The sequence below is a fragment of the Brienomyrus brachyistius genome, unplaced genomic scaffold, assembly GCF_023856365.1.
Source record: "Brienomyrus brachyistius isolate T26 unplaced genomic scaffold, BBRACH_0.4 scaffold35, whole genome shotgun sequence".
Classification (NCBI taxonomy): domain Eukaryota; kingdom Metazoa; phylum Chordata; class Actinopteri; order Osteoglossiformes; family Mormyridae; genus Brienomyrus; species Brienomyrus brachyistius.
Genome location: NW_026042310.1, coordinates 2,199,803 through 2,226,596, shown reverse-complemented (window position 1 = coordinate 2,226,596; position 26,794 = coordinate 2,199,803). Strand labels below are relative to the sequence as shown.

Here is a 26,794-nt window from a genome sequence, read left to right as displayed (position 1 = left end):
AGGAAACGAGTACAACTAAGTCCACAATTGTAAACGTGTAGGAACTGATATCAGAGGAGAGTTTTTGTGTCAACCCAGCAAGTTTCCCAAGCCCAAAGTGAAGGGCTGCTGAAGAGCAAATCAGAGCACAGGAAACACGGTGGCTGATATCAAAGCGTAATATAGCAGAGCGTAGCATAGGGTAGTGTAGCATAGTATATCATAATGTAACATACCATAGCATATCAAAGCGTAATATAGCATAGCATAGCATTGGGTGGTGTAGAGTAGCATATCATAATGTAATATAGTATAGCATAGCATAGTGTAGTGTAGCACAGCATATCAAAGCGTAATATAGCATAGCATAGCATTGGGTAGTGTAGCATAGCATATCATAATGTAATATAGTATAGCATAGTGTAGTGTAGCATAGCATAGCATTGGGTAGTGTAGCATAGCATAGTGTAGTGTAGCACAGCATAACAAAGCGTAATGTAGCATAGCATAGCATTGGGAAGTGTAGCATAGCATATCCTAATGTAATATAGTATAGCATAGCATAGCATTAGGTAGTGTAGCATAGCATAGTGTAGTGTAGCACAGCACATCAAAACGTAATATAGCATAGCATAGCATAGCATTGGGTGGTGTAGCATAGCATATCATAATGTAATATAGTATAGCATAGTGTAGTGTAGCACAGCATATCAAAGCGTAATATAGCAGAGCATAGCATAGGGTAGTGTAGCATAGTATATCATAATGCAACATATCATAGCATATCAAAGCGTAATATAGCATAGCATAGCATTGGGTAGTGTAGCATAGCATATCATAATCTGATATAGTATCGCATAGCATAGTGTAGTGTAGCATAGCATAGCATTGGGTAGTGTAGCACAGCATTTCAAAGTATATTATAGCATAGCATAGCATTGGGTGGTGTAGCATAGCATATCATAATCTAATATAGTATAGCATAGCATAGCATTGGGTAGCATAGCATATCATAATATAATATAGTATAGCATAGCATAGTGTAGTGTAGCACAGCATATCAAAACGTAAAATAGCATAGCATAGCATTGGGTAGTGTAGCATAGCATCTTATAGTGTAACATAGCATAGCACAACATAAGGTTCTGTAGCATAGTATATCATAGCATTACTATGTATCATAGTAATATGCCATAGCATAGCATAACGGAGACACAGACCTTCCTTCAAATAGCAAAGAGTATGATTTAACTATGACAAAGGTGTTGTGTCTAGTAAGTGATAAAACAGACAGAATAGCCCCTACCCCTCTTCATCTTTAATATGTAAATAAAGACAGGAAATGGCAGAATGACTGATGCCAGGACCTACCTTCTGTAGCCTGGTCACCTTCTCACAGCACACCTCCATTTCCTGCTTCAGGAGCCGGTTCTCCTCCGACAGCATTTCCACCATCTGCTGCGCGCGTGCTACCATGGCGTAGGGCTCCCCCTGCAGGCCGTGCGGGTGGGCATAGTGCGCCTGGTGGTGGTGGTGCAGAGGGGGCGGCTGGGGCTGTTGGTAGGGGGGCTGCTGTTGGTGCTGGGTCAGACCCCTGGGGACAGAGTGGTAAGGGTCTGCCGGGAAACCTCCGTGGGCGCGATGCTGTGGGGGGTGCGGGGGTCCCTGGCCAAAGGAGTCGCCCTGGTGTGAGGCTGGACTCCGAGGACTAATCAGGAAGGGCAGGTCCACGGGGTGGGACATGGGGGGAGGGTGAGAGGAAGCCAGGAGGCTGCTGAAGGTGGAGGACTGCGTCCGGGACAGGGAGCCCACAGACGTGACCGAGGAGGTGGGACTATGGTGATGGGTGGTCCGCTGGGAGTGGCCCATGCCCTCCTTGCTCGATCTGGAAGGACACAGAAGCCAGAACGTACAGTGGTCAACTGGGAGTCCCTGTCATGTGACAGATGAGCCAATCGTTCATCTGCTGTGCTGCTTGGCCTCTGCAGGGTCACGGGGGTCCGGAGCCTATCCCAGAAACTATGGGCTCAAGGCAGAGAATAACCAGAATTGGAAAGTTCGGGTCCGGAAAGTACAAATCCAGACCAAGGTTTTGTCTCAACCAACCAGTTGAGTACTCTGTGATTGCGACTTATACTCAACTGGCCGGTTGAAACAAAACCTTGGTCTGGATTTGTACTTTCCGGACCTGAACTTTCCACCTCGGTGAATGACTCAGGACGGGGCGCTGACCCATGGCAGGGCATACTCGCTCTGCTAAGCACTGTGCCACCAAGCCATCCTGACTTTGAACCAATATTTCTCAAAATTACAGTACAATGGCAAATCCACAACAAAATACCTGTCTGTTTGACATTATTCCACTGCTCATAATGACACCCAGGGCACTGCAATTAAAAAATAACTAAGCCGTTATCTGTCAGAACTGGAATGTGATTGTCACATAGGTAAAATACTCAGACAATAAACAGACTCTGGGCAGGGGCATATCCATCATATTTCTGAGCATATTCATGAAGCAACATGCTCTGGGTGACATTAATAATTATTCCTTCGGCATTCATCTCCTCTCCAACAAAAACTGGCGGAGAAGGAACTGGCAGAACAGGCTTTAATTCAGGGTGTTTCTTTCAACTACTCATCAACGCTAAGAGGAAAAGTTGTTCCTTAGGTGTACATTCAGCTGTTTCAAAATAATTCCATATAATTAATAACCTGTTTTGAACAGACACAGCTAGGATGGGCCCTCTTTCACCACAATTCCCAAAGAGATGTGAATGACATTCTTTGTACCCTTGCTTTAGAACTGCAAAACGGGGTTCTAAACTCCATAAACAGAACTTTGGAACACTTGTTAATTTTAAGGTCTACAACAATGCTACATTCTATTAAATGACTCTGCAAGAGTCCTACATTCTATAAAATGACTCTATCACAGTCCTATATTCCATTACTGGACTCTACAGTGGTTTCACTTTCCAGTAAAGGACTCTAAACAGTCCTACCTTCTACTAAAGGACTCTCCATCAGGCCTCCATTCCATTAAAGGATTCTACAAAAGTCCTACATTCCACATTCTGTATAAGGCATCTAAAACGTCTATATTAAATATGGAGCCAGGTTTAGCCCAGTGTATCCTGGAAGATGATGGGTGAGGCAAGAAATGTCCAGCAATCATAGAGAGGAGGGAGACACTGATGCCTGCTGTCGTACCACTTAGCAGGTGCCTTATCTTATGCAGGAAAAGTGGGCAAGTCAGCTAAACATTAATAATGAATCTAATACTGAGGCTTGGCACTTACCGGAAAGACCCATACTCTGGGGGGGGCTGGTAGCGCACCTGTGGCAGTTCTGCGCGGCCCTGCTGGCTGCCACGGTGGTCGGAGTAGTAGTGTCCCGGTTCTTGTGTCGGTGGCTGCGGTTGCTGCTGCTTGGGTGGGGAGGCCACCCCCTTGAAGGGGTAGTCAGGCGGCGGGCCCCGATGCTGTACTGGGGGCTTGAAGTAGTCGCTTGGGGGCCCGGGTGGGGGTGACTGTGGCGAGAGTGGGGAGCTGGTGACGGGGGCATGGGCCTTGACGCCGCTGGTGGCCAGCGACAGCTGCATGAGCCGCTCGCTCAGCGAGCGCACGTGGCCCTGCTTGAGGTCCTTCAGCCCGTCGTCCTGGTGCACCCGGCCGGCCCCCACGCGCTGCACCGCCGCACGGCCCTCGGTGCGCACCTTGGAGTTGCTCACGCCAGTTACATAGAATGCTGCGCCCACCGAAGGAGGCAGCTGCTGTTGTTGCGGCTGCCCGCGGAAGTACTGCGACTGCACTTTGGCCTCCTCGTAGGTGGGCAGATCTTCGGCGCTGGGGCCCTGGCCTCCTCCGACACCTCCTCCTCCACTCCCGCTTCCTCCACCTCCCCCACCGGCCATGTTCCCCCCTCCGTTGCTACGAGGGCCCAGCTGCTTCTCCATACCGCCGTCGGCTTGCAGCTCCTGGCCCTGTGGCTCCTGTCGGGCGTTGTGGGGGCCTGTGGCGTGGTCTTCACCTGGGCCACCCCCACCCGAATATCCTGGCCCCCCACCGCTCACTACCGCCCCCTGCTGTTGCTGCTGCTGTTGTTGCTGCAAGGCCAGAAAGTTCCGGCCCTCGCCATAGCGCATCTGCTCCTGCAGGAGGCGCTGCAGGACAGTGCTGCTGCCACCACTGCTGCTGCTGGACGTCTCCTCCGGCGCGGCTCTCATGTCGAGCTCATGCAGGGCCCGTACTTCATGGAACGAAGAACTCCGGACACGGTCAATGCCCCCTGCACAACGCAGAGGTTTGTCAGCCAGTTTAAGTGTGGCCAGGCCAGGAGAGAACTCCTGCACTGGAGAAGACTATCCATAAAATTCCCAAAATATAGGAAAAGCCCTTAGCACACTCATTTGACAGCGACAATCTTGTACCAAATGCAGGACCTCCACTGGACATGAAACGAACCCCAAACCGCAGGTTTGAACAGAAACACAGTCCCCCAAACATAAAATCTGCAATGCCAATACTTTAATACCATGACTGCTGGGTGCCAGAGGGTGACCAGTGAGACAATTTAGAAGTGCTGTTTTGACACAGATGCATCGGGTTTGAGCCAAGTCCCAATTCGCATTGCAACTACAAGCTGAGAGTATGCTGTCGCTAAACGGGTTCAAAGACAGACCCGTACTTTCAGCCAGCCGATAACACTCATGGTATCAAACGCGGCAGGTTGCCCAGAGTCCATGCTAAAGCCAATTTAATCGGACAGCCCCAGATTCCACTGGCCTCGGCGCGATGCCGACCTCCCCCGATCATCCTGGCACCAGCAGGCAGTTCCAGTAGGTAAAACCCACAGACATACGTTCATCTCCCCAAGCAGATAAATGTCAAAGTTCAGCCATCACACGTCTGCGATGTTTAGCACATGGAGCACCAGAGTGATACCAGTGGAGAGGAAATATCATTAGTATAAAACCACCCAAGGTAGCAAGAAACTAGGACCACTTGGCCTTCAATACAATATTTGTGCAACGTTATGCTACACAAAAAAGAATATGTGTTATGCTAACAAAAGCTAATATTACGCAATCAAACGCTAAGTGTAACATTTCTCTGACGTAAGCTAATGCTACACAATCAAAGAGTACTTTTAACATTGTGCTAACATAAGCTTATCCCTTAATCGCATAGTAAGTGTAAATTCATGCAATCTACGGCTAGACAATCAAAGAGTACGTGTAACGTTATGCTAGCGTTATGCTAATACCGTTAACAACTGTAGCGTTATGCTAACGTAAGCCAATGTTATAAAATCAAAGTTCTGCTTATAGATTAATACTCTCAAAAAGTGTCAACGTCTGTGTGCAAAAAGCACCATCAAGTCCTACAATAAGGAGACGCAACCTTGTACTAGGTTCTGTTTTACCATTGGGTGGTTTCAAACGATATAGTACGCAGCAAGCAAACTACTGGTTAGTGCAGAGTCTAGAGATAATGAAGGTTAAATTATTACATCTATTACTTTCTGATATTCTTCTCATTCTCAAGGAGGATGAAGCTTTTTTCCGAAACATCTGTGGCAAATAAATATATTTAGGACACGAGTCAGACTTGGCCATTCGTGCAGCGGTTTCCACGGCGATGGAGGAAGAGAGAGAGAAAACGCTGAATGGCATTGAGGCGTACTCTCCCACATACTTCGAACTTTAGGTCGTGCCGCGCTTCCACCTCGTCTTCTCTCACTGCCTCCCCCTCGCCAAATCGAACTACATGGACAACAGGAGGTGGGGGGGTTGGGGGTTGGGGGGGGGGACAGGAATAACTGGGTTAAAATCCCAGAGCTTTACGACAAGTCGCGCTCGTGGCCAAGTCTGTCAGCTGAACTTTTCAGGCTACGTGCCGCACGGTGAGTAACATCTCTGCATTCATGCAGTTGAGATTTCTGGCCAAAATACTGGGCATGCATGGTGAGGCGTGCATTGTGGCCAGTAGGTGCCGCTGTTTCACTCATGACATAAAATATCACAATATTAATAAGAAACAAACTGTAAAACTTGGAACCATAATGTGTATTGCTGCTTTTTCCCCGAGATCCTCCTAATAATGGGTCCCCCTGTCCCACTTCATAACTCCCGGTGTCTATCCCTGCCCTTCTCTCGTACCCCCACCCCTTTCCTATGGTCTACGCCCCTACTTCCCTCTCCCCGCCGCGCCACCTACCTGTATCTGCGTTGGTGCTGTTGCCCCGGGTCACAGCCAGGCCGCCATGATGGGCTCCACCCAGGCCTGTGGCGTCCTGCGCGTCCGCGAGCTCCTGCCGTCGCTCAGGGGGGGCAGAGGCACCACGCCGCGCTCGGCACCTCCAGCCAATCTGCGACAGGAAGGCACGCTCACAAGCCAGAACAATGGGGGTGGGGTCCAGGAACACCAGTGGGGGAGGGGGTCATGCCTCAAAACAGTACAACTTTCAGCTAGCTATTTCCTGGTTGAGTCGAATTAAGGTCTCTTCCTTAGAACCATAAAAAGTCTCTTCGCAGCTGCGCCCATGGACTGAAGCCTTCGGCTCGAAACCAAACACAGGATGTGAGGTTGTGTGGTCATGAAGAGCAGGCAGGGGGCCTCTAGGTTCCAGACCTCTATCATCAAATCATGACACCCTCGCCCCCTCCCACCAAGCATCCTCACATCCCGCATATCTGCTCTGGGCACATCCTTGAACTCAGAACGGCTGGTACAGGCACCGCTAATGTAACGTGAGCACAGGCTGATGCACAGGCCGCCCCTTTTCGGTCGTGACGCTTAAGGGCGACTTCCGTCACGTCTGCAATGACCCGGCTAACATGCTAGCCAACATGCTACACTGATAACCAACGCTACTCACAGTGTGAGGGACGGTCAAACGTTATGAGAAATAAATCTGGGGTTAAAAAAAAAGGTCCGAGATCGATGTGTGCGGCGTCACGTAACCTGAACGCAAGAAGGACAGTCGTTAAAGCTCGTAACGGCGCGTGACAGGACATCTGAAAAAAAAAGCCCGGAGTTTGAGGGGGAAAAAAAAAAAGATTGCGAAGGAGTAGTTTTTCCACTACATTCTTGAAACAGCATTTTCTTCCTCTCACAAGTCCTGCGGAAAAGTCAAACATTTTCCCAAATTCAAAAATAACAGAAAGAGATCCCATTGACCATGTCAGCTAAAGCTCCCCCCACCTCCCTCCCCGCAAAGGGCACCGCTGGGGGTGTGACTTTGCCTTGATGGACATCTGCATAATCACGTACACGCACACACACGTTTACTCACATGCTTCAGGTGTATGAGTAAGACTAACCGTATCACAACAGGAACGTAATAACACCCCCCCCCCAAAAAAAAAAAAAAATTAGTTCCAGATGGGACCCCTTCGCGCCCCCACCCCCAAATAACCGACGTCCGTACAGTACGTTCCTCAGCCTCCTCAGATAAACAGTTTATTCCTCAGCGACGGCTCAGAGAGGTAAATTCCAGGGCCCCGCTGTTCCGTTACTGGACCCGGAACGGTCTCTATGGCGTCTCCGACGGATACGCCAGCCTTGCGGTTCGCTGGAGGCTATACGGCGATCCCTGAGTCACAGGCCGGTTAGAGCCGCATGCTACAGAAATCGAGGTGTGAGAAAGCTTAGCTGGGTAGCAAAGAGGCGACAACTTAGAACCTGAAACATAAAACTGATTCTGTAATCGGGGAGAAATTAGATCAACATCAGCTCACCGTCAACTCACTATCAGCGCACCACGCACTCTGAGGGAGACCACGATACGAACGGGAGTGAATAAAATGTGAGTCTTACTTTCAGACGGCCTTGCACGTGTTCCTGCCGTGCCGCATGACCGCACGCTCCCGCACTCCGACTCGCCGACCCACACCTGCGCCGCTCGTCTCCGCAGCCCAGATCTCAGCGCGTCTTCCCCGCCTCCCCCATGACGTCTCCCCTCTCGCGGCCCTCGGGTGGCTCTACGCCCATACCGCGCTCGCCGGGGGCCCCTCCCACCCCGCCTCCCCCCCCCCCCCCCCCCCGTCGTTCTCTCACAGGTGCGGCTCGTGGGACAGGTGAATCTGGGCCGCTGCCAGCTTACCTCCACGCCCATCATACCTGTGCGCTGGTGTAACTGTTTATGGAGATGGGACTCTACGTCTGCTCCACCACCGGCACCGCCTCTCTGCGGAGCCACCGCCGTCTTCGATACGGCCACAAGCTCGTTATCGAGAGCGCAAAAAGTGACTGGTGGTTCACCTGCCAAGAAGGGGACGCGGTCATGTGACCGGCAACACGTCTGCGGGGCATATCAAGCACAGACCTCTGGTCACAGAACCAGCTCAGGGAACTGAATCCGAGGCGGGACCAGCTGCAGAGCCTTTGATCTGGAGCTTATCCTGAAGTGCCCAGCTGTGTGTACTGGTGAGCTAGTAGGCTGTGGGAGTCTGAGAAGCATCTTCAACATCAACAACAGGAAAATAATAACAATGAGAATGTCAGGGGTGCTGTATAGCTCTGTGGATTTGGGTGCTGTACCTTTGATTCGAGCAGAATGATTTCGGCATTGGGCATGACCACTAAGCCCCGACTAACCTAGGGACGGAGTGACCCTGCTCTCTCAAATGTGCATCGCTTTGGATAAAAGTGTCTGCTAAGTGCGTGTCGTTCTTCGAATCTCCTGCTTTCCTGAGAAGTTTTTTTACAGAACGTGAGGGAGACGCAGGTCTGACTCAACCACAGGAGCTCGAACGGGAAGGGAAATGACACGTTTCTAACCACACAGCTTGGATTTCACTTGTAATGCATCCCACCCACCCCCCCCCCCCCCACCTGGAACACGCATTAGTGTCAAACACGCTTCAGATGCCGCCAGGTGGGGGGCCCCTGCAAATTCGTGGGGACGTCTGTGAACCGGTGTCTTCCGCAGGTCCCTCAGAAGCAGCCAGATGCTGGAGGAGAGGGGCGGAGCTTGAAATTATGCTCCACTGCATAAATATTTGCTCTCGCTGTGCATTTTTCCCCGGGACCCCATGCAGGAAGTGTTTATCCTTCTAGGACGATGGGAATGCGCTGTAACGTAAGTCCTGGAGTCCAGACTGTCCCTGACTAATGTCACCTGACAGGGCTGGTCCGGGGAAGCGGGGGCGGCACTGCACTGAAACCCAGTGCTGGGGGGATGGCAGCGAACGGTGCCCCCACAAAGGCTTCCATACCCCAGGTCCGTGTGCAGTACATTAGCGCCCCTGCTTTGAAGATAACGGGCCCCCTTCACGACGATAACCAGATGCGGGTTCGGAAACAGGAGGTGTTGCCCTTGGAAACCATTCCAAAGGCATCCATAACTCTGGTTTGCTCTCCATCGCCATTACTGCCCCATAACCCCCGACTTGCATAATGTGGGGGCTCTTCTTCCTATCTATGCCATCCTAGCAGCCTGTAAGGCCCATGCCCCCCTGTGTCCCCCATACGGAGTCACTAAAACGCTACACCTGGCTCGGAGCGATGCTTCAGAGCCGGGGGTGGGGGGGTGGGAGCATTCCACAGGCAAATGGAACTGACAGGGCAACCTCATGAGACACAAACAGAAGGGGGGAGGGAAAGTGGTGGGGGCTGACCTTAAAGAACCCCTCAGCTAGAGGGAGCGCAACCCCCCCCCCCAAAATCCTCACCAAGCTCTGTTTACGTAACACGGGAACACTGGTGGAAGCCGCCCAGAGCCCTAATGAACTCCAGAGAGCTCCTCTGCATTAACAATTCTGCTGCGGCACAATGTGGGACGTGATAACGCAGACAATGCCATTGCGCCGGGGATGGCGGGAGGGGGGGGGGGGGTAGAGTTAAGAGCGGGGAAAAGTTACACATGGGAGGGAGAGAACAGGAAATGCAACATTCCAGGCTGGGAAGTCTGCGCCTCCGGCAGTGAGAGGTGAGAGAGAGGACTCCAACCTCCCAGTGTCCATTACGACCAGTCCAGTGAGATTCTTCAAACGCGGGGAAGGATTAAGCCCAAAGAAAATCCTCCCCTCCTCTCATACCCTCCACCGAAGCCCATCCCCCTTTTCCTCCACAAATTCTTCCCCTTTACTCTCTTCTTCCATCCATCCATCCATCCATCCATCCAAGATTCAGAAATTTATTGTCATACGCACATTAGTCGGTAACACTGTGCAAGATTTTCACAGTAAATTTTTACTTAAATTTTTATTTTTTTTTTTAAATCATTCATCTGACACTTTTATCCAAAACAACTTAAAAGTACAGGGAAAGGTTGCGCTTCATAAACACGCCCAGGGATTTGAACCCGCAACCTTTACATTATAAGCACACTGAGCTATTAGTTGAGCTATAGGAGCATACTAGCTGTATGTATGGAAATAAGCTCTTGAATTTTGAATCCATCCATCTATCCATCCATCCATACACACTCCTACCCCCCCCCCCCCCACATAACAAGAAGTCAGTCTACAACACAGTATAGTGACCAGAGTCGTTCCACAAGGTGGGCAGAATGCTGGCAATTCGGCATACACCTTAGCATCCGGCCATGTTTTGCAGTGTCACTACTGCACGGGTTCCGTATTACAGAACACTGTGGAATGGACTGGGCCAAACAGAGCCACGCAACGCGGGGTTAAAAAACATAAAAATCGCTGTACGGGTTTACAGGACACAGTGCTGCTGTCCAAGAGCAGAGATGGGTACTGTGTGAGCAAACAGAGCGACTCCATAGACAGACCCCGCACACGAGGGTGGGAGTGGAACTGGGGCAGCTCAGCGGGTCAGCGTGTCGCACCTGTGACTGGAAAGGTGCTGGGTTCGAATCCCAGGGTTGGTAATGTCACGTCCCCATCGCACCAGAAACTCACTGACCCCCAAAAAAAATATTCGATCAATGCATTTACCAAATAAAGAAACCCCCCCCCCCCGCTAGCCACTGGAGGTTCTGCTGCCACTGCACCATGTCCTTCTACAGATTTTGTTGGTATTTGGTGAGGTGTAGACCCTGGAGTCGCCTCCTATCCTCAACTCCATTCCAAGCGCCACTACACTACCCCAGGCATTTGGAACTGTGCCCCCCCACCCATGTTTCAGAACCCCCCCCCCACTTAATGGAAAGCATGTGCAGTAGAGATGAGGTTGTGCACTGTCACTGTCACTGAAGCTGTGAGCTGATTTATCTCTAGCCTGAAAATGGCTTGTTAACTCCCCCCCCCCCCGCCCCTTCCGCCCCTCCAACCTGGATATCCATCTAGCTTCTTGAACATCGAAATGCAGAATAGTGCCTTTCGGCCGCCGTGCCGCAGATTTATGAACGCCGGAAATGAATGCGTGGAGGAACATTATGATAACCGCTCGCGGCAGCTGCAGGACAGGCAGAAGCGGCATGCAAGACGGTCAGAAATAAAAATTAACGATCCATTTGGAATAAAGACACATTTTAAGGGGAAAAACCCAACGTTGTTCGACCATCTGTATCCCGTTGGTGACTGACAGAGAATCAACCGTTTTTGAACGTAGCCTTAGGAAAGTATAGTGTCATGTGACTCCTGCCGGAGCCCTAAAGACTTTGGAAATCTAACAAAAATGTTAAGGGCCCCAAGCATCCTTCAAGCTCAAGAGCATGGTTTCCTCTCTCCTTACATGTTAAAGGGAAGACTCACTTCACTCCTCCTGAGTTTTCAATTGGTTGTGGTCTTTGGTTCATGACCCACCAAGCCGCCGGTTGAACTTGGCCAGGAGCTGACCGATAAAAGACAACCTCACTCCAGTAAAACAGACAGGACCAGCATCAACTCAGCTGGGTGTATGTTTGTAGTGTTTAAGGTACTTGTCGGATTTAAGGTAGCACAGTTTAAATGGACTTCATATTCGTTCACTTACATTTTGTCCAGACTACCTTAAATCCGACAAGTTACCCCGATAGACCAGTAACCCCACTTCGTAGTACAGGTCCCTTCTTACTTTGGCTCTGTTAAGCAATTCAGCAAAAGAGCCACACTGCTAAGACCAGTTGTTTTACATGGACTTTCGTTCATTTCAAATGGACAAAAACCAACAAAACTTAATATTCCAGAATAAAGGCTTGTTATGGTGACGACACATTAAGGGATCAGACGAACGGTCATGTGAGTGAAAGATAAAGGCCCTCATATGCGAACTCTGATTCATTTCCAGTAGCAATTTTACTCACAGCGCTGCTAGCTTAGTCACTCGGCATTAATGGTATCGCTGTCTAACACAGCACCACCGCAAAGGGGCGTGAGCTCAGTCGAAAGAATGCATTCAAATCGAGTAGCGGGACTTCTTGAGACTTGACAAATCATTTTCAGGAAGTACCACCCATTTGGCTGGGCCACATCCTCCTCCACAGGTGCTGGTGCCCTCCCCCGACACGGTTCTAGGGTCGATGCCCCCCCCCCCAACTTGGCCGGAGGCTGGGCACCGAATGTCTTGCCATCGCCAACTGAAACCATGGAGATTTGTTCCTGTTTACCGGGCCTGCCTCTTCATTGTGACACAAAAGCCGGAGCGTTACAAGGTTCCCTTTGGAAAAGGGGAAAGAGAGAGAGAGAGAGAGAGAGAGACAGACAGAGAGAGAGAGAAAAGAGAAAGATGGATAGAAAAGAATGAAAGAGAGAGAGAGAGAGAGAGAGAGAGAAAAGAGAAAGAGAGAGAAAAAAAAGAAAGAGAGAGAGAGAGAGACAGAGAGAGAGAAAAGAGAAAGAAAGAAAGAAAGAAAGAAAGAAAGAAAGAAAGAAAGAAAGAAAGAAAGAAAGAAAGAAAGAAAGAAAGAAAGAATGAAAAAGGCAAACGCAGCAGAAGGCTGTTACCAGAAGGGACTCCGATGTCCCCGGGCGATTCGATTGAGGGGAGTGGTGCTGTGAGATGGGGCAATTGTTCCCAAAAGATAAAACACACACACACACAAAGCTACACAGGGGACCAGTTGCATAACTACAATCGGACGCAAATGAGCCCCAGATTCCTGCAAGGACAAAGCCCCCCCCCCCCCCATTAATATCCACGAGAAGCTCTGAAACAATATATGTCAGAGTGTGGCAATCTGTAACTGGGTAAAAAAAAAAAAAAAACACATATAAAAAAATTTCAGCAGACTCGAGACTCGAGTCAGTAGGCAGGGAGAGGACACAGTCCTGCTCAGAGGGAGGGGGGGGGAAGAGAGGGAGAGAGAGGGATGCAGAGGGAGAGTGGAACAGTTAGAGACATTCTTACATTCTTTCACCCTGAGTCAATGCCGCTGGGCACTTTCCTGGCGGATACACACCACCTCTACCACTAAACAAAGCCCCCAGCCTCTCATTGGTGTATTCCTGCAAAGGCAGTTTGGTGGGGGGGGGGGGGTTGCTTGACCACTTTTTTTTTTTTTTGTTTGAAAGACTGAAGCGGTTGGCAGTTGCTCGTCGTTAATGCGACGGCATCTTGGAATGCGTGGGGCAGGAGCCGGTGTGCCCGGTGGCCACACATTCGCCGGGTGGGGGGGGGGGGGGGTCTCAGGGATCTCCCCACACACCCGGGTGCCGCAAGACAGGCCTCGTGGAGAAAGATCCCATATGAATACCAGGAAGGAATGAGAAAAGCAGTGCTCAACGCAACATCGGCGACTGCAATAATCAGAGATGAACTGAGGTCTCCTTCCACACTGACGTTAAAACACGCTCTTATAAGGACTGGCTAAGGCAGCATCCCACACCTTACCCACAATGCACTTAGCCAAAGACCTAAATCCCACATTTAAGCCAAACATCACAAGTCTCATTTCAGACCTGAGTCGAAATCCTGGCGAAATATCAGACAAACGGACTTCCAGATAAGCACAAGAAGTAAAATCTACGTTTTCGTTCCATTTCCCCTAAACTAACAGGCATCAAAGCACATCAATGAATGACTCAATCTGGACGGTACCTGAGGTTATATACGAAATATTTCATTACTAGGAAGTTTTCTAACAAGTATCTTAAGTCCCAATTGGTTTAAACCCCAAAGATTTACGGACGATGACAGCTATCTAACTGGGGCTCGGGTCAGTACAGGATATAAGGCACACTGAGAAGTTCAGTTTCTTCATGCAGGGAAGTCGATATTTCCGCCCTTGCTGGGTAAGGTCTCACGCGGTCAGCAACAGAGTCTAACGAGGCCTGGCCGTAGTCATGCAAAGCCCTCTGATTTCTTTGTGGAGACATTCCACTGAAGAATAGAGGCACATCTGCGTACATCAAGCCAGCCACTGATTTCTAAGTGACAGCCGTTAATGATTTAACGAAGTCTCTTTGGGATCCCTTAGATATATCCGCAAAGGTCACTGTTACACAGAAGACAAAGGTCAATCTCACTCCAGTCAGAATGTCTTAGAGGGCAGAATTTAAGTGCGTGATACACACTTGGGAGAATAATCTATAAACCCAATCCTTAAACACTGAAACTTTCACAAATAATAAGATTTTTTTATACTGCGCAAATAACAGAAACTACTTTCATTAACATAAGAAGTATTAGAACGTTAGTAACTATTTGCCGTTTAAATATATAAATAATATTAATTAAATTATAGGGCTAGAAATAAATATTCTGACTTTCAGACCATACCACAATTTCAAAGTACCAAGCTGTGTTCGGCAGGCAAATAACTGCCTGTACATGGTAAAAAATGTTCATTGAAATAGTGGAACAGTTTCGGCGTTTAAGGGGAATCAAACGTGAGCCGCAGCTTTTCCGTCACACGGTCAGTAAGCGTCAGGCGCTCTGACTGATATAACAGCGTTTACAATGCAATGTTGTTTAAATTGACACATTTGCATCCCATCTAGTTTACACATAACGACCCGTGCATATTTAAAACCATAAAGCCTAAGTTTACTGTAAGCTGTACTGGTAAAGTGATACAATGATAAAACATCCGGATCTGTTAAAGATTAACGGAATGTACATATTAACCGTGTACAGGGCAATGTCTACATCGAAATGCACACGGGCGTCCATCTCATCGGCACTTTTTGAGCGGATGTCAGAAAGAAGAGAAGAACTCCGTGGCATTTCTGACACAAAAACTACACGGTATGTCACGCCTATTGAGTTGAAACGTGCATACTGTAAATCTATCATCTAGCACATTTTTGGCAGCAGATCGAAGCTGTTATATCCACTGCGGGGTCACCGTACACGAGTTTCAAGATAATCATTATACTTTGCTTTATCAAACATTTGTTTACCTTTCTGCGAAACTTGATGGTAAAACTACACTTTCCGCTCCGCCTCTGTCTTCAGGCAACTGTACATTTCCAACGACTTAAAGTACATGAGGGATATTCATAAAAAAAAAGAAAGAGAAAAGAAAAAAAAACAACTTTCCACGGATTTTGATCCTAAATATATTACGTGGTTGATCCAAGCTGTTCCCGAGGGTTTCGTCTTCTTATTGTTCTGGCCATTTTCATTCCGAAAATTCACTTCCCATTTCTCGCATAATAGGATAAAAATGTAATGAATCCTCCTTTTTCCAAGGGATCGCGCTATGAAGGGAATGCACAAAAAAGACTGCCCCTTCTATAAACCGCAAGGACCCAGAAGCAGCAAATTCTCCTTAACTCAGAGGCTGAACATATACCCCCCCTCCTGCCCACCCCCTCGTTTCCTATCCTAAAGAAACCCAAAAGTTTCGAGGTGGGAAATCCCTCCTTCTCGGGCTGCTATTGGAGGTCGGCCAGATTCGTTGGCGTTTCTGTTGGCTTTTTAAAACGTCGCTCATGTATTAAATAAAAAATGACAAAAGGCTTTTGTGCGTTTGGGGCTCAGCCTTGAAGTTCGGCAGCCGCACTGCCCCTCCGCCGCGCTGCCGCTGGCTGCTTATCCCATTCACAATCTCCAGCATCTCGTCCAGCCCCCTCGACCCGATTCATTCCCCTTCCTGTCGACTATTTAAATAAATGCGCCCATACCCATTACTTCTGTTGGGATGGTTGCGCTTAAAGAAAACTTCGTTTACTACATTGATTGGAAAATAAACTGTGAAAATGTACGGCGCTTTCAAGCATAAGGCTGTTAAATGTTTTGGAGAAACTTGGACTGCCCTGGAGTATTAACGACGGGCCTGTGATGATGAGGAGAGTGAGTTTAAGTGAAGAATGACGGCAGCATTAAACGGGCGCTTTATTTTGAGACAACCTAGATGAAGAATAATTGATTCATTAACTTTAACGCTAAATGGTCTTATTTGTCTTTTGTTGTTAAAAAGGGCACGCAGGTAAATGTCATTAAATGTAAAATGTCATAAGTAGCCGCGTTTCCCTATCACTAAAGGGACTGTATTACATTTACAATTAAATAGCACTGATTCTGACGTGGAGAATTCACATGTAAAAAAAAAAATTATGTAGAATTAACTAATTTTCAAATGCTCAAAAAAGGAATTCAGTGATCAATTTCAAAGTTCCTTTATTGAGCTACTTGTCTCAATAAAACAGAGGATTTAATACAATCGAAATAATAATACTTACTCTTACATAATTATAAGCAATTACAATTTTATTATGTAGTTATAATGTGACCATACTTAAAAGACATTATTATTACGATGACAATAATGATGATTAATTATACTTTTCTACATTACGTATTTTATTACGTTGTTATTATTGCTTCTCTGGCGCCCTCTTGTGGTAAGACACTTAGAGGTCCATGAGTATCTGTATATAGGCAGTGCCTAAACAAACGTTAATCGCCAGTTCTCTGCTGCAGGAGCTCCTGGTGGACTGAGACTATTTAACATGTCACTTTGAGTGAGATGGTAAGTTCACGTAAGTATTAAGAGTCTAGGTCTCTGTAACGGGCTACACCTCTCCATATCATTAAAGCTTCTGGTAAGATCGGTTAACCCCAATGAGGTCCATCCATCGTTCCCTAACTGACACTAAGTTCTTGGTAAAGATGGACAAATATAAGATACAAATATATAGTAAAAATACTTGCCAGTCCGTTATGTCAACAGGTATCAGTGTTGACTAAACAAAACTCAATATTTTTCGCTAATTAAAACAGGTCAGGGCGTTTGCAAGCGAAAGAATTTATAAACAGATGAAAAGTGCAAATAATTTACCAATTCTATAATCTAGGAGCACCATAGAGAATCTCGATATTTCGTTTATTACGATACAAGGTAAGCGACTATTAACCCAGCTAACAGGTATATTAGCGTCAGCACGCACAACGAGCACTCTGGTGCTTCATGGGTAATGTAGCCTGTTCAATTAAAGCTCAGCCAAGTTGACTCACTGACAGCATAAAAGTGTTCCATGTGCCATTTGCCTCGCTTGTACGCCACTTTGGAGAAAAGCGCTTGCAAAATATGTACATGTAAATCCAATTTATTTCGTCCTATTGTTCATTTTATATTATATATATATATAAAAATTTCTCTTCGTCCCCGTTTTAAAAATACCCCAATTATTTTACCATATTAAATATGCTGACGTTTAGCTTCTTCGGCGGCCTTGGTTCAAGGAGTGTGACTTTATTTTATTCGAAATAACTATTTCACTTTGCACCCCCCCAAAGTAAAATTGTTTCTTATAGTCACCAGTAGTGAGACTCTTTCAGAAACCTTTGTCGTGCTCGTTCCCGTGATTTTGAAGATGGAAAAAAAAAACGTTACACGTTTTTGTGCTGGCGGCGAGTGAAACAAAATGAACGATCGGTCAGTGACGGCTACCAAAAGCTTGATGATAAAAGTTAAGACACAAAACTAAAATTTCAAAAGGTGATCATTTGTCCCCGTTTCGCATGGACGCTTAGGGATCTAAGATCCTGGTAGTCTAGTGTTTAAACGTTTTTTTTTCTTTTTTACTACTACATTTTCCCCAGGCAACACTGCCTGAGATAATGTCAAGGTATCTTAAGCGTAGTTTCTTAATTTCATTTAAACGATTACCTGGTTCAGTATCCATTGGAGTATAAAATGTATGAAGTTGGGAAAGCCTGCTCGCGCAGTCACGGAGCCATATAACCCTTAATAAATGAGCAGCACATTATAAACAGTTGCTTTTAAAATTGTTTTATTCCTTGAAAGGCAGTTTCAGACACACGACCAGCCTGAGCTGGTCCCTAAGAACCGTTTCCGGGCCTACCCTAGAAGCCGCTTCGGGAAGAGAACAGGACAACACAGGAACCGTCCGAGACTTGGGTGAGAGCTGAACACCAAGTACAAAATGTAAACTCTACCGTTACAATAAGCTGCAGCACACTACACGGGTGGCGGGGCAGAGACACACACAAGTACACGTTTTCACTAACGTTTGATCCCAAATGACCAATTCCTGTAAGGGATAAGAATGAGCCAGCGAATGTTCATGGGACAAGGGGGGGGGGGGGGGGGGGCGTAGGACCTGAGCAGCGTGGAGAACAGCCAAAAAAAGAGAGCTGGTGGGAAGCTCTCATAATCCATCCCCCAATCCACAGAGATCGGGGCGAGGGGGAGGAGGGTCGTCTTTGGCTGTCGGTGCACAGGGCTGCAAGGAATTCATCATTTGCATCACTACGGTGACAAGCCTGCGTGGAGCTGGGTGACATGTGGGCGGGGGGGCTCCACCACCGGTCCTCTCCGTTTAGACGCTGCTGATGGCGGCTACACCGGGCAGAACTTTCCCTGTGGGAGGCGGGAAACGCACAGACACAAAATGTCAAGAGCAGCATCTAATTCTCAAATTGCACTTTACACCGACGGGCACCATCCTATATTGAAGTTTCCTTTGCCTTTAACCTTATTACCTTATCATACACAATTGGAAAAACCCTTTAATATATTGCTTAAACATGTCCAAGACAGCCTGTATATCTTGGTAGCTCCTTTGCAATGCACTCCCCCCTCCCCAATCCCAAAAGCAGTCCCTGCTGCACCCTTGACTTGCATTCCTACCCCCTACACTATATGCTGGCCTCTAATTGGTGCATTTTTTTTTTTTTTAAGACTAAACCAGCTGAGTCATTAGCATCTCTTCTGTACTGAGGTGGCAATGCTGAGGCTCCGCCCACCTTCCAGCAGCTCCAGGCTGGCTCCGCCTCCCGTGCTCACGTGGCTGACCTTGTCCTCCGTGTCCCACTTGGCGCAGCATGTGGCTGTGTCACCCCCACCTGAAAAGAGCACAAGAGAAGGTGAATAAACCAGCAAACCCCCCCCCCCACCCACCCGTCTGTCATGTGATCTACATGAAACCTAAAATGAAGTAAAATGTCCAGTTTAATAACCGTCCCCAAAAATGTTATGTGAAACAGAGAGGAAAATAAATAAATAAATTCAGTGCCTGTAGGTGCAGAACTTTGCGGTGGTTCTCCAGGAATGGCGACACCCCTAGTTGAAACTTCCAGAAAAAGAAAAGAAAACGGGGCAGGCCAGAGAGTGGCCAGTCTCACCGATGATGGTGATGCAGCCGTTCTTCGTCACCTCCACCACCTTGTCCATCATGTCCTTGGTTCCGTGGGAGAAGTTGTCCCACTCGAAGACGCCGACCGGCCCATTCCACACGATCTGCTTCGCCCTGTCCACGGCCGCAGCGTAGAGCTTGGAGCTCTCCGGTCCACAGTCCAGGCCCTGAGGGTGGAAAACGGCGGCAAAGCATGAAGGAAGAACATAAACTTTTTCAGATGTTTCTGCCTGCACATGCCTACTAGATATTAAAAACTACAGGTCATCAATAACAAAATTTATCATCGACGATTCGAAAGAACAAAAAATCCTTGACACCAGAACATGGGCAGAAAGCCATCGATGGAGAATTATTTTCGCAAAGCTGTGCAAGGCTTTAAATGCGGCTTAATGGTGCTCATCTCAGGCTTGGGTTTTACTGCCCCCTAGTGTGCAGAGGGAGGAAGTGCCAGAGCAGTGGACGCCATGGGTCGCCCGCGCGGGTCTCACCATCCATCCGGCGGGGATGCCATTCTCCACGGTGGCGGTTCCAGTGGTGGCGGTCTCGTTGAAGCCGTCGGCGGTCACGAAGTCGACAGGCAGCGTGATCTTCACGCCATTCTTCTCAGCCTTGGCCATGAGATCTTTGACGATCTTGGATCCCTCCTCGTCGAAAAGGGAGGTACCGATCTGTCACAGAACAGAAATTCAGGAAGGGGAGGCGAAGGTTACACTCCAACTGGTACCATAACTTAATGCGCTCTAACTGTAGGCGATTCTAGGCGTTTCTCTCACAGAGAAATCGGCCAACCAGGGATTCAGGTACTGCAAATTGAGCGTCACATTTAAAATTTGTAAAAAAAATAAATAAATTAGAAAACAAATAACTACACATTGCTATTACTAACATAAGTCCAATTTTCAAATACAACTTAATATAATTTCATTGAACAAAACATGTTCAAATTGCATTTTCATCCGACCACTTGGCATCCCCAGACTCCAACTACACTAAAAAGCTACAAAAACCCAGCGAGTTCAATCCACCGCACAGCTGATCCCCGGCCTCGTGCCACGCGGCCTCACCTCCATGTTCTTGAGCACCTTGAGGAACGTGAAGGCCATGCCCCCTCCAATGATCATCTCATCCACCTTGTCCAGCAGGTTGTTGATCAGCTGGATCTTGTCTTTGACCTTAGCCCTGCGAGGGGCAGAGATCCCACGTCAATGCGACATACCTCCGTAGCTCTGCATTTGGAGAATGACCGTGAAACACTGGTGACGGCGAGTTGTAAACGGAAGATCGCTGGTTCCAATCCCAAGACGGATCCTGTTATAACGCTATCAAGCTACTTAACCTACATTACGCAATTGTCCAGTTCGCTTTAGACAAGTCTTCGCTAAACTAACTCATGGAGACCAATTTGCTTTGAAAGTCACCCATTTGAGAGACAGGCTATGCTGAATTGGATCCTCACAGAATCACCCTGATCCCTGGTAAGGCAACTCTATGTTTCAGCAGGAATCCATCACATGCACACACACACACACACACACACAGCTAAACCCTGCTTCCTGTAATTCTTCTGCCAGTTGGACTTCATTCTGGACTTTGCTATGGGCAGAGAGCCAACGCGGCAGACAATTCAAACAGGAGGACTGGGAAGGGTCATTGTCTCACATTTATAATAATCGATGACAAACCACGTTTAGAGACCAAGTAAACTCGCCAGTTAGGCAACAACATGCCCTTTGGACTCTGGATCACCAACCTTATAATCCAGCCAACGCTTCCACTCATTTGTGCCAGTTGACGGAAAAGCATTTACAAGTCCGTGGTTGTGGGTTCGATTCCCACCCAAACCAGAGGGTAGGGTGTTTGCGTGTTCTCCCTACGTTCATGCGCATTTCTTTAAGGTACCGAGATTTTTCTCCTCACAGTCCAACAGGTGCAGTTTAAGTAGATTAATGTTTTTAAAACGCCAAAGGACGTGCTCTTGTGCGAGTATCCTTGTGCGCTTTGCGATGGACAGGCTTCAGTTTCAGGCAGTACCGTGTCTCCTGCACCATGCTGTGACAGGTTCCAGACCCACCATATTTATTTATTTATTTTTTTCCAGCTTTGAGCTCTAAATGATGTTCAATCTAAGCCAGTTACAGCTTTAACCAGGATATAAACCCAACCATCCGGGAAGGTGAGTGGTACGGTCCGTGCGAGCTCTTCTCACCCGCCGAGGATGGCCAGGAAGGGTCTCTGGGGGTTCTCCAGGGCCATGGCGAAGTAGTCCAGCTCCTTCTTCATCAGGAAGCCCGCGGCCTTCTGGGGCAGGTCCACACCAACCATGGAGCTGTGCGGAAAGGCGGAACAACCCCTTAAACTGTGGCACGGGCTCAGGGAAGCCTTCAGGTGTAGGTCAGAACGCTGACTGAGCAAATGTTGGCTGAACTTTAGAAGATACAGAATGGAGATGCGGAAGTAGGAGATGTCTCACGCCCGCACCCCCGAGCTCACCTGTGGGCTCTGTGGGCGGTCCCAAAAGCGTCGTTGACGTAGATGTCACCCAGCTTGGACAGGGAGCTTCTGAAGGAGTTGATCTGCTCCTGGGAAGCTGAGATCTATAGAGAAAGAATCCTACTGGATCAAGATCATGGGACACTGCAATTACGCACTGCAAGTCAGTTTGAGTGCTTTTCCACTGAGCCAGGTACCGTACCTTTAGTATTTCAAAAAATAGCTCGGTATTCAGTGTTAGTTTCCCACTACCGTAAAAACCTGCACTGAATGACATCATCACAACACAAGGCAGGGTATTTTGTAGGCTACTGAATTCGACAAATGGCTATAGTATAGTGTACAGGGCTGGCAATGTGCGATTTTAATACCAACAATAAGTGCACAACCAATGGACAAAACATGTTTACAAGTGTCACCCCAACGCAGGGAAATACAGAGAAAGTATGCCAGCTGGTGTGGTACTTTTCGTACTGGTATCTGACCGTAAACCAGTGGAAAAGTACCAAAGTTTGTAGTACCAAACTTACAGCTCCTGCTGCAGTGGAAAAGCATCCTAAGAGTCACGCAAAGGTCACACTGCTGCACCCATGGCCCGTTAGCAAAACAGCAGCCATATTCCCTCTCAGCTCACATGCCAGCCAGGGCATAGAGGACAAGAAAAGTAACAACTAGACACCCATGTGACCTTTACGGAAATGTCAAGGGGTTAGGGGCCAGGGTTCCGCAGCCTGAATATCCGGCCCGCCGTTAGATCCTACAGACTGAGAGCCTGAGGCCCTCGAACCTACGTCCAGCTCCCCTTCAAGCTCCGGGCGGCAGATTGCAAAACCCTTCCGTCGACAAGGTTGCAAAACACTGCTGCCGCAAAACTCATCTTAACGGCCAGTTGTGTCTGCGTTCCCACAGCCCTCAGCGGCCCGGCCGCTCACCTTGTTCCCGGAGGCGTCTTTGCCCTTTCCTTCCTCGGCCACGTGGAAGCGCAGGTTCTCCAGCAGGATGACCGAGCCGACTGCAGGATCGGCGCAAGCAGCCTCTACCTCAGCACCCACGCAGTCCTTCAGGAACAGGACGTCCCTGCACACACACACACACACACACACACACACACACACACACACACACACACACACACACACACACACACACACACACACACACACACACACACACACACACACACACACACCACTAATTTCATACAGGCTAAAAGCTACAAGACACCCAAGATCCAGGCCAATCCAGCTCAGGGGCATCTGCCCCATCAAATCTCCCCCTTTCATTTTGCAAATAAAACACTCTAGTTATAAAATTCAGTGATGTATTCACTCATTATTTAACAGTCTTTTGAGTCTTGGGTAATAAGATATTTTAAATATTTCCATAAAACGCAAACTAGATTTTTAATTTTTTTTTGATCACTTGTGCAACATCCCTGAATTGAAGTCCAGAGAGTGTACTGCTTGTCTAGAATGAGCCCAGACGAGAGAGTATATATAAAGAAATATCTAGTGCTACCATTTCCAAAATATGGAAGGTGCACATACATCACGGATCCAGAAGGGGGCGTGCTGGAGCAGGGAGGTCCACTTACCTGCCCAGCAGAGCCTTGAGCTCAATGGCCACGGCCTCCAAGGAATACTTCCCTGGCATCGGTGTCCCGTCGGGCCGGCCCAGGTGGCTCATCAGAACCACGGATTTGGCACCGTTGTCCAAGCAGTACTGAATGGAGGGTAATGCAGCCTTGATCCTGATTAATACAAATGGGAGAAACGTCATGTTTCAGCCATGCTCAAATGCAAGATATATATATATATATATATATCACAAAAAGAGCAGCACTTGAGAACAATAGAATAGGAGGGTAGCTCATGAGACACCGGTCTGATGTTTGAGAGCAAATGTCAAATAAGGGTTCAAACAATTAACTAATGTGTTTAATGGTACATTTAGAAGAACATCAGAACGCCACAGATCTGTACATGTCATTCAGAAAAAGGACTTCCAACAAGGGCCAGTGCACTTTAAACACGACCAACGCGAGTTGTTTTAATGCTGACTGCATTGCTGTCATACCTTTGGTTGTTTGTGATTTTCTTATCCTTCATGGGCACATTGAAGTCGACCCTGGAAGAAACGACAAGGGTTAATTGGGTAAACTCACGGCAGGCCATGACAACGCTGATATCAAGGCTCAATGTGTTTAAATCCATGTACGGTTTCAGTAGTGTGGGTGTAAAAACCTCCGACTGGCAAGTATTTTAAATACAAATTCCTACCATGAGCAAAATACTCCATTACCAGCCAAAAATATTTATTAAGTTGTCCATTCATCCATCCATCTCATGATGACTCAAACAAACCAACAATTGGCTCATTGTCCCTCCACCCACAGCCAATGGAATTTCATGGCTGGAAGCCCCGCCCACCCTCATCTGTTTGCCCATCAGTGACCTAAAGGCTGGATGACGGATCAAGAGCAGTCAACTCCATTCATGCCCAATAATCAGGACAGGCAGAAATGATCGGTGCATTGTGGCATTTACAGCCTCTAAATTGCCTACCCTGCTAGCAAGAGACAATCAGAGCACGTCCTATTGATATTCAGTGTAAACGCACTGTCAGAGCGTATCAGATGAGTTTGTCTAAGAGCTGTTATAAAGTCAGTGGCATTAAGTAGACAAGAGAAGAGGGGTAAAAAAATAAAATAAAAACGTCAGTAAGGGTAACAGATTATGTAATGTACTCCAGTACAAGCCACGTTCTGCTGGGGAAACCCCAAAACAGGATGATCTTAGTCAGAAAATGCGTTTCCCCATAGTCATTCCGCTACATGAATAGTGAGTATAGTGAGCGATCCAGCTACGCGCGCACGTAGCCATCCCAGTGAATAAATGAAGGCGAGAAATTTCAGCTCGGTACCATTTTAGCTCTGGTGTTCAAGACGGACACAGGCCTCCTATTTTACCACCATGTCACGGCGGAAAAACATTCCTACAAACATTACCAAACAGCCATAGCAACTATAACTTTTCATTCCAGTATATTTTCCTTGGTTGGGAGAAAAACGAAGCAGAAAAGTGTGTTTTTAGCGATTAATGGTCGGGGTCATTAAAACGGAGGAAACTGAGCCTATGAAATAAGTAAAACATTTAAGGACTATCTGATCTATCTAAATAGATCCATCAGCGTGACAAATGAATGAAACTTGATTGGTCGATTGGCCGTATAATGCAGGCGTACAAAAATGCATAGTTCAAGTCGGGGAAATAAATAAATATATATATAACCACTATTTGTCGTGACATACATCTCACTACAGTGCCAGCACCTGTTTCATACTAAAACCTCCACAACAACTTATAAATAGCATATCAAACAATTATCCAGAGTGCAAATACAATACAAGCTGCGCATCTTAAATTAGTCACGTACAAGCTTATGTAGAGCTAGCTGACGAGTGTTGGTGTTTCTCCTTTTTACATGGACATGATTAAGCGGTATATACTGCTGCATCCATGCCCCGTCCTGTAATCTTTGGCTATAATGGATGAATAAAAAAAAACGGCCCAACCTACGTAAGACCGTAACTGGCTACATGATTCACTTCCTGTCTCCAAGCATGAATACATCCTACAAAATGTGCTGATAAAAATGTCATGTATGGATTGACTGGTAATCTATTATAACTGCATGCAGAGATATGGAGCGTGATGAAGTTTCTACTCGGTTAACTAACCGAGCAAGTGACACATTTAACTCAGAATGGCAAAGGAGATGCAGAATGAGACTCTCTAATTGTCACGTTTCAGACGGAGTGCAAAATTATGGAAAGCGCTTTACCGCATGATGACACGCTTCCCCTTCACGTCCACCTTGTCCAGAGTAAGTTTGTTTGACAGAGACATTTTGACTGTAGGTTTGCTCTCGCTGAGTGCTGATCTCCAAGCTCGGCTGCAGGGTCGATCCCGAATAGAGTGACCTTAAACGCGTCTATGAGGCAGACCTTGTGGGCCGATCGGGACACGCCCAGCCCGCTGCTTATTGGTCATTCGAATTTTACATCCTTTCTATTGGTTGACGGTGTTGTCTGTAACGCGGCCTCGCGTTCCCATCTACAGCAGCCGGGGTAATGCTGCGTCGTTGGTGAGTGACGCAGGTTAGCGGATATATAATCACGTTCCGCACGAGTGCCAGCAGCATGTCCTTTAAATTAAATCGATCTTGTACATTGTATTGCTCAAAAACCGTCTCTATGAAAAAAAAACTCTAATTTAGCCATTAATTTGTTTTGGAAGTCCAGCAGGTGTAATATTACTAATGTACTAACTCAGGCGTTGTAATAGTCTATTTAAAGCGTTTATATTTTGTTTATATGCAGCAATCAAATAATCAGTAACGTAAATTTACTTGGAGAATTTACTTTAAAACAGGTTTCTGCATGAGCGTAACACTGTTTTGCGCAATATTGTGGGATTTTTATTATGCTGTAACTTGTTGGTTATGTAGGAATGTTATAATGTAATCCAGTGTCATCCGCGTGAATATTCCCGTTACATTTGAGTTTGCTTAGTTATTAATTTAAAGTGAGTTGTAGCATACGAGCATCTCGTACAGGGAAAAAAGAAGTGCCCAAGCTGCACCGAGTCGGCACGTTCCTCATGGTGAGACAGATGAGCTCACGGAAACGTGCAGCCGAGAAAAGCGCCATCTTGTGTACATGCCGGCAAACTACACTCACATTTTCAAAGTAACTCTTGCTGCCCAAATAATTATGGACATGAATACATTAAAATGTTTTTTTTTTCTTTTCTAAACTAGGCCAAAAATACCACGTTCAGTGGCAAAAGGTCTGCACATCTATGCAGTTTTTTTCTTCTT

General features: G+C 47.3%; 2 protein-coding genes across 5 annotated transcripts in view; both read right to left on the bottom strand.

The window, feature by feature from the left end:
* The window catches only part of amot (angiomotin), a 29,747-nt gene extending 14,122 nt beyond the window's left edge, over positions 1-15,625 (bottom strand). The window contains exons 1-6 of one of the 4 annotated variants that reach the window (XM_048998127.1): positions 15,218-15,625; positions 6,201-6,351; positions 5,679-5,746; positions 5,494-5,554; positions 3,282-4,269; positions 1,351-1,864 (exon numbers count right to left, since the gene is read on the bottom strand). In XM_048998127.1, the coding sequence (XP_048854084.1) occupies positions 1,351-1,864; positions 3,282-4,269; positions 5,494-5,554 (1,563 nt within the window). In that variant the 5' untranslated portion in view covers positions 5,679-5,746; positions 6,201-6,351; positions 15,218-15,625. Of the gene's footprint in view, positions 1-1,350; positions 1,865-3,281; positions 4,270-5,493; positions 5,555-5,678; positions 5,747-6,200; positions 6,352-7,802; positions 7,947-15,217 lie in introns of those variants that run through there. The other 3 variants (XM_048998126.1, XM_048998128.1, XM_048998129.1) reach the window with 3 other exon arrangements.
* A 2,413-nt stretch (positions 15,626-18,038) lies between these two features.
* On the bottom strand, positions 18,039-25,915 carry pgk1 (phosphoglycerate kinase 1). Its single transcript, XM_048998130.1, has 11 exons — positions 25,757-25,915; positions 23,990-24,040; positions 23,508-23,663; positions 22,846-22,990; positions 21,914-22,017; positions 21,630-21,749; positions 20,488-20,602; positions 19,912-20,091; positions 19,410-19,587; positions 19,032-19,130; positions 18,039-18,645 (listed from the first exon to the last, which is right to left on the bottom strand). The coding sequence occupies exons 1-11, from the start codon at positions 25,819-25,821 to the stop codon at positions 18,605-18,607; spliced, it is 1,254 nt and encodes a 417-aa protein (XP_048854087.1). The 5' UTR covers positions 25,822-25,915; the 3' UTR covers positions 18,039-18,604.
* Between the last annotated feature and the right edge of the window lie 879 nt (positions 25,916-26,794).

Coding starts and splice junctions, on each gene's coding strand:
- pgk1 (XM_048998130.1), bottom strand. CDS start 25,821: ATGTCTCTGTCAAACAAACTTACTCTGGACAAGGTGGACGTGAAGGGG. Junction 22,991..23,507: donor CTCAAGGCTCTGCTGGGCAG/GTAAGTGGACCT, acceptor GTGTGTGTGCAG/GGACGTCCTGTTCCTGAAGG. Junction 20,603..21,629: donor TTCCTGGCCATCCTCGGCGG/GTGAGAAGAGCT, acceptor TGCCCCTCGCAG/GGCTAAGGTCAAAGACAAGA.